The following is an 8,227-nucleotide window of genomic DNA, read 5'->3' on the forward strand; positions in this document are numbered from 1 at the left end:
GCATCATGCTACCTGACTTCAAACTATACTACAAGAACATAACCAAAACAGTATGGTACTGGTACCAAACAGATATATAGACCAATGGAACAGAACAGAGGCCTCAGAAATAGCACTACACATCTACAACCATCTGATCTTTAACAAAACTGAAAAAACAAGTAATTAGGGAAAGGATTCCCTATTTAATAAATGGTGTTGGGAAAACTGGCTAGCCATATGAAGAAAACTGCAACTGGATCCCTTCTTTACACCTTACAGTAACCAAACCAGCATAGTACTGGAACAAAAACAGAGATATTGGCCAATGGAACAGAACAGAGTCCTCAGAAATAATGCCACACATCTACAACCATCTGATCTTTGACAAACTTGAGAAAACAAGAAATGGGGAAAGGATTCCCTATTTAATAAATGGTGCTGGGGAAACCAGCTAGCCATATACAGAAAACAGAAACTAGACCCCTGCCTTACACATTATGCAAAAATTGACTCAAGATGGATTAAAGACTTAAATATAAAACCCAAAACCATAAAAACCCTAGAAGAAAACCTAGGCAATATCATTCAGGACATAGGCATGGGCAAAAATTTCATGATAAAAACACCAAAAAGAATTGGAACAGAAGCCAAAATTGACAAATGAGATCAAATTAAACTAAAGAGCTTCTGCACAGCAAAATAAACTATCATCAGAGGGAACAGACAAACTACTGAATGAGGGAACATTTTTGCAATCTATCCCTCTGACAAAGGTCTAATATCCAGAATCTACAAGAAACTCAAACAAATTTACAAGAAAAAAAAACAAACAACACCATCAAAAAGTGGACAAAAGATCTAAACAGACACTTCTCAAAAAAAGACATTTATGCAGCCAACACACTTATGAAAAAAGCTCAATATCACTGATCATTAGAGAAACACAAATCAAAACCACTATGAGATACAATCTCATGCCAGTCAGAATGGCAATTATTAAAAAGTCAAAAAAATAGATGCTGGAGAAGCTGGGGAGAAATATGAAAGCTTTTACATGGTTGGTGGAAATGTAAGTTAGTTCACCCATCATGGAAAACAGTGTGGTAATTCCTCAAAGATCTACAACCAGAAACACCATTTGACCTAGCAATCCCATTACTTGGTATATACCCAAAGGAATATAAATCATTCTACTATAAAGACACATGCACATGTATGTCTATTGCAGCACTGTTTACAATATCAAAGATATAGAACCAACCCAAATGCTCATCAATGATAAACCAGAAAAAGAAAATGTGATACATCAATTTCTTCAAAAACAAAATAAAATACCTAGGAATCCAACTTAGAACAGTTGTGACTGACCTCTTCAAAGAAAACTATAAACCACTGCTCAATGAAATAAAGGAGGACACAAACAAATGGAAGGACATTCTATGCTCATGGATAGGAAGAATCAATATTGTGAAAATGGCCATACTGCTCAAGGTAATTCATAGATTCAATGCCATCCCCATTAAGCTACCAATGACTTTCTTCACAGAACTGGAAAAACTTATTTAAAGCTCATATGGAACCAAAAAAGAGCCCACATTGCCAAGACAATCCTAAGCCAAAGGAGCAAAGCTGGAGGTCTCACACTACCTGACTTCAAACTATACTACAAGGCTACAGTAACCAAAACAGCATCGTACTGGTACCAAAACAGATATATAGACCAATGGAACAGAACAGAGCCCTCAGAAATAATACCACACATCTACAACCATCTGATGTTTGACAAACCTGACAAAAACAAGCAATGGGGAAAGGATTCCCTATTTTATAAATGGTGCTGGGAAAACTGGCTAGCCATATGTAGAAAGCTGAAACTGGATCTCTTCCTTACACCTGATATGAAAATCAGTTCAAGATGGATTAGAGACTTAAATGTCAGACCTAAAGTCATAAAAATCTTAGAAGAAAAGCTAGGCAAAACCTTTCAGGACATAGGCATGGGCAAGGACTTCATGTCTAAAACAACAAAAGCAATGGCAACAAAAGCCAAAATTGACAAATGGGATCTAATTAAACTAAAGAGCTTCTGCACAGCAAAAGAAACTACCATCAGAGTGAACAGGCAACCTACAGAATGGGAGAAAATGTTTGCAATCTACTTATCTGACAAAGGGCTAATGTCCAGAAACTACAAAGACCTCAAACAAATTTACAAGAAAAAAACAACCCCATCAAAAAGTGGTTGAAGGATATGAACAGACACTTCTCAAAAGAAGACATTTATGCAGCCAACAGACACATGAAAAAATGCTCATCATCACTCACCATCAGAGAAATGCAAATCAAAATCACAATGAGATACCATCTCACACCAGTTAGAATGACGATCATTAAAAAGTCAGGAAACAACAGGTATTGGAGAGGATGTGGAGAAATAGGAACACTTTTACACTGTTGCACTGTTGGTGGGACTGTAAACTAGTTCAACCATTGTGAAAGACAGTGTGGCGATTCCTCAAGGATCTAGAACTAGAAATACCATTTGACCCAGCCATGTCATTACTGGGTATATACCCAAAGGATTATAAATCATGCTGCTATAAAGGCACAAGCACGCATATGTTTATTGTGGCACTATTCACAATAGCAAAGACTTGGAACCAACCCAAATGTCCATCAACGACAGACTGGATTAAGAAAATGTGGCACATACACACCATGGAATCCTATGCAGCCTTAAAAAAGGATGAGTTCATGTCCTTTGTAGGGACATGGATGCAGCTGGAAACCATCATTCTCAGCAAACTACCACAAGAACAGAAAACCAAACACTGTATGTTCTCACTCATAGGTGAGAACTGAACAATGAGAACACTTGGATACAGGAAGGAGAACATCACACACTGGGGCCTTTTGTGGGGTGGGGGGAGGGAATAGGGATAGCATTAAGAGATATATCTAATGTAAATGACGAGTTAATGGGTGCAGCACACCAACATGGAACTTGAATACTTATGTAACAAACCTACACATTTTGCACATGTACCCTAGAACTTAAAGTATAATAAAAACATTTCAAAAAATTAAATGTGATACATGTACACTATGGAATACTATGTGCCATAAAAAGGAATGAGATCATGTCTGTTGCAGAGACATGGATGCAACTCAAAGCCATTATCCTCAGCAAACTAACACAGAACAGAAAACCAAACACCACATGTTCTCACTCATAACAGGGAGTTGAACAATGAAAATACACGGACTCAGAGAGGAGAACAACACACACTGGGGCCACTTGGGGCGTGGAAGGTGAGTGAGAGTATCAGTACAAATAGCTAGTTCATGAGGGGCTTAACATCTAGATGACAGGTTGATAGGTGCTGCAAACCACCATGGCATGTATATAACTATGTAACAAACCCGCACATTCTGCACATGTATCCTGGAACTTAAAGTAAAATAAAACTGTTTTAAAAAAATGCAAACCGACCAGGTACGGTGGCTCACACCTGTAATCCCGGCACTTTGGGAGGCCGAGGAGGGCAGATCACGAGGTCAAGAGATCAAGACCATACTCCTGGCCAACAGAGTGAAACTCCATCTCTACTAAAAATACAAAAATTAGCTGGACATGGTGATGTGCACCTGTAGTCCCAGATGCTCGGGAGGCTGAGGCAGGAGAATCACCTGAACCCAGGAGACAGAGGTTGCAGTGAGCCGAGATAGTGCCACTGCACTCCAGCCTGGTGACAGAGTAAGACCATCTCAAAAAAAAAACAAAAAAGTGAACCTACCAGTACTCACATTAAATTTAAACAGACCAAAAAAAAAGACAAAATAATGATCTTTGAAATCTTTTATTTAAGGAGATAAAACATTTGAAGTATACAATTAAATGTAACCTATGTTTTATATATGTGTGTCTATATATATTGCACATATATGTGTATATATGTATCCATATATCTCTCTGGTTGTGTGTGTGTGTACTGAAAATAAATATTTTTAAAAGAGTATATGGAGATCGGGTGTGGTGGCTCACACCTGTAATCCCAACACTTTGGGAGGCCAAGGTGGGAGGATCATGTGAGGACAGGAGTTCAAGACCAGTCTGGCCAACAGGGTGAAATTCTGTGTCCACTAATAATACAAAACTTAGCCAGGAGTAGGGGATGAGCATCTGTAGTCCCAGATACTTGGGAGGTTGAGGCATGAGAATCACTTGAACCCAGGAGACATAAATTGCAGTCAGCCAAGTTTGCTCCATTGCACTCAAACCTGGGTGACAGAGAGAGACTCTATCTCAAAAAAAAAAAAAAAGATTATGAGAAATAAACGGTTATCTGAATTGAGCATATGTTGAGACATAAATAAATGCTAAATAATTGTATTAGATTTCAATTCATAAAAATTATATGTTCTAGTCATACTAGAAATAAATTATAAATCCAAAAACTGAAAACTAAACACAATCTCTAATTCTTTAAAATAAAAAAATATTTTTTTAAATTCAGTCAACAAAAAATTCTAATTATAAATGTGCCATTCTCTCATCAACTATTCTTCCAAGTATACATCCAACAAAAATGAATAAATATGTACACCTAGTAAAATATACATATATCTTATTACCATAATTATTAGTAGGATCAAAAAATGTTAACCACACAAATATCCATTAATCATAAAATGAAGAGATCATCTGTGGTCTTTGTCAATCAACTGAATACTTTACACCAGTGCAATTAAACAACTGCTAAACAAAGACAGAAATGAATATGTATTATTTAATTCAATTATATAAACAATCAATATTAATCTATGATATTAGAATTCAGGTTGATACTTAATTTGAGGACAAAAGTAGTGACTAAAATGGCCCAGGAGGAGAGAGTTCTTCTATGCAGTTTGTGATAAATTGGTGTCTTCATTTTGGGATAATGTCTAAGATAATCTTAAAATTTTGAGATAGTCACATAGTGTATATACATTTATCCTATGTATTTCCCACTCAATGTTTTATTGTAGAAGATATATAGCATATTTTAAAGTTCTAGAAATCAAATAGCAAAATAAGCATGAAGCACTGGAGAAATCCTATGGGTGCCTATAGTGTGGCCAGGAAGCCTCTCTAAGAGGTATCATTTAAAGAGAAACCTCAAAAAGAAATAGAAGCAAACCTCAAGTAGTTGCAAGAAAGAATGCTCAATGAGAGAGACACGAGACAAAAGGTGTAAAGGGGCTAACGTGAGAACACCTTCAGGAGTTTAAAGAACAACAGAAGGCCATTGTCTCTAGAAGACAGTGTACAGGGGTAAGTGTTAGGACAAGTAGGTGCCTTTGTAAGTTCTCTAGACCAAAGACAGATTTGGATTTTATTCTTAATGTAACAAGAAACTAGATGGAAATCTTAACAGGCAAGTGTCATAATTTGATATTAATTTAGAAAATACTCTGGCTAGTAGAAAGAAAATATGGTAGAAGACATAAGATTAGAGTAGAAGCTGAGAAACTAGTTAGGAGACATTTCACCAGTTGTGACACAATTCTTCTTTAAATATATCAAAATGGGCTGAGCACAGTGGTTCATGCCTGTAGGGCCAACACTTTGGGAGGCAGAGGCAGGAGAATGACTTGACCACAGGAGTTCCAGACCAGTAGGGGTACTACAGCAAGACCTCATATCTAAAAAAGTAAAAAATAAAAAAATAGCCAGGGATGGTAGTGCGCAGCTGTAGTCCCAGCTTCTCATGAGGCTGAGGTGGAGGATTACTTGAGACCAAAAGGGAAAGGCTGCACTGAGCTATGATCATGTGACTGCACTCAGCCTAAATAATGGAGCAAAATCCTGTCTCAAAAAATTTTTTTTAAAAAATTGAAAATACCAAAATGATCATTCCCAGATTCCATTTCCACTATCTTACTTATAGCACTTAGAGTGGCTCACAATATTTTCTGTTCTAGAAAGACATTAACTTTCCCACCTAAAATTCCATTTTTCATTTGTAAAGGTATTTGTCAATTATAAAACTCCCATTTAAAAACCAAACTTTCTGTAATGACATATATTAAAACATTCAAATTTTATGTCAATTCAATGACACTTACTTTGAATCATTTGTATGACACTTTTCAAAGACCGTCCACAGACTTGATATGCTTAAGCAATAAATTTACTTTTAATGTTGATATCTTTATGTTCATCCTTCAGCTATAAAGAGAATGCCATGAAATTATCAAGAATTCATCATGATCAACCAATGAAGCCCCTGGATCGAGCAGTCTTCTGGATTGAGTTTGTTATGCGCCACAAAGGAGCCAAGCACCTTCGGGTCGCAGCTCACAACCTCACCTGGATCCAGTACCACTCTTTGGATGTGATAGCATTCCTGCTGGCCTGCGTGGCAGCTGTGATATTTATCATCACAAAATGTTGCCTGTTTTGCTTCCGAAAGCTTGCCAAAACAGGAAAGAAGAAGAAATGGGATTAGTTATATCAAAAGCCTGAAGTGGAATGACTGAAAGATGGGACTCCTCCTTTATTCTGGCATGGAGGGTTTTAAATGGAGGATTTCCTTTTTCCTGTGACAAAACATCTTTTCACAACTTATCCCATTAAGTCAAAATTTATTTTCCAGGGATTTAATATGTGCTTTAGTTGGAATTATTCTCTGTCAATGATTTTTAAACTATGAAAAATAACAATAATATAAAACCTTATGGGCTTACATTGAAATTTGTTATTCTAATCCAAAAGTTACATGCAAAAGTCACTGAGCTTCATTATGTTTCAAACATAGTATTTAAACACAACAACATTAAGAACTCCACTCATAGTATCAACATTGTTTTGCAAATACTCAGAACATTTTGGCTTCATTTTGAGCAGAATTTTTGTTTTTACTTTTGCCAATGAAATCTTCAAGAATTAAATTATGTAAAAAGTCTCACTCTTTCTTTTGAGATTGCAATACCAGTAGTGTTGCTTGGCTTTTACTGTGTATTCAGACTTAACATCACTTCTTTCCTAAAAGACATGGCAAATTTATTCCTAGAATGAAAGATAGTTTAACATACAAAAATTAACACGTATGTTATGCCACATTAATAGAGATTTACATAACAAACTAGAAAACCTAGAAATAAATCCATGAATATATACAGCTAACTGATCTTCAACAAGAGTCTCAAATATACTCAATGAAGAAAGATGAGTTTCTTCAAAAATTGGTGCTGAGAAAACCGGATGTCCACAAGCAAAAGAAAAAAATTGAACCCTTGTTTTTTATCATACACAAAAATCAACTCAAAATGGATGAAAGATGGCAACATAAGACTGAAAACAGTAAAACTTCCAGAAGATGGAGATCTGGTAAGATGGTTGAATAGGAACAGCTCCTGTCTGCAGCTCTCAGTGGGACCAGTGCAGAAGGCAGGGTGTTTCTGCATTGCCAGGGATCTTCCTCCCATAGCCAAGGGAAGCCATGAGGGACGCATTATCCAGCCCAGATATTATGCTTTCCCCGTGGTTTTTGTAATCCACAGAGCAGGATATTCCCTGTTCTGCCAACACTACCAGGGCCCTGGGTTGCAAGCACCAAACTGGGCAGCTGTTTGGGCAGACACCAAGCTAGCTACAGGGATTTTTTTTTTTTTTTTTTGCTGTTGTTGTTGTTTTGTTTGTTTGTTTTGTACCCCACTGGTGCCTGGAACCCAAGTGAGACAGAACCATTCACTGCCCTGGAAAGGGGGCTGAAGCCAGGGATCCAAGTGGTGTCTCTTAGTAGGTCCCACTCCCATGGAGTCCAACACACGAGGAACCTCTAGCTTGAAATTCTCGCTGCCAGCACAGCAATCTGAAGTCAACCTGGGACAGTCAAGTTTGGTGGGGGGAGGGGTCATTACTGAGGCTTGAGTAAGCGGTTTTCCCCTCACAGTGCTAAGGAGGCCAGGAAATTCATACTGGGCAGAATTCACCACAGCATGGCAAAGCGGCTGTGGCCAGACTACCTCTCTAAATTCCTCCCCACTGGGCAGGGCATCTCTGAAAGAAAAGCAGCAGCACCAGTCAGGGACTTATAGATAAAACTCCCATCTCCTTGGGACAGAGCACCTGGGGGAAGGAGCAGCTGTGGGCAAAGCTTCAGCAGATTTAAGCCTTCCTGCCTGCCAGCTTTGAAGAGAACAGTGGATCCTGACAAGGAGGATTCTCCCAGCAGAGTGCTTGAGCTCTGCTAAGGGA

At 37.8% G+C, this 8,227-nt stretch overlaps 1 protein-coding gene across 5 annotated transcripts in view; it reads left to right on the forward strand.

Annotated features, from left to right (window-relative positions):
* LOC710412 (UDP-glucuronosyltransferase 2B20) overlaps positions 1 to 6,932 on the forward strand; it is a 32,795-nt gene extending 25,863 nt beyond the window's left edge. For all 5 annotated transcript variants that reach the window (XM_078003515.1, XM_028848544.2, XM_078003514.1 and 2 more), the window contains exon 7: positions 6,197 to 6,932. In XM_078003515.1, the coding sequence (XP_077859641.1) occupies positions 6,197 to 6,476 (280 nt within the window). In that variant the 3' untranslated portion in view covers positions 6,477 to 6,932. The remainder of the gene's footprint in view (positions 1 to 6,196) is intronic.
* Positions 6,933 to 8,227: the final 1,295 nt, after the last annotated feature.

This window comes from Macaca mulatta, chromosome 5, assembly GCF_049350105.2.
Source record: "Macaca mulatta isolate MMU2019108-1 chromosome 5, T2T-MMU8v2.0, whole genome shotgun sequence".
NCBI classification, from domain to species: Eukaryota; Metazoa; Chordata; class Mammalia; order Primates; family Cercopithecidae; genus Macaca; species Macaca mulatta.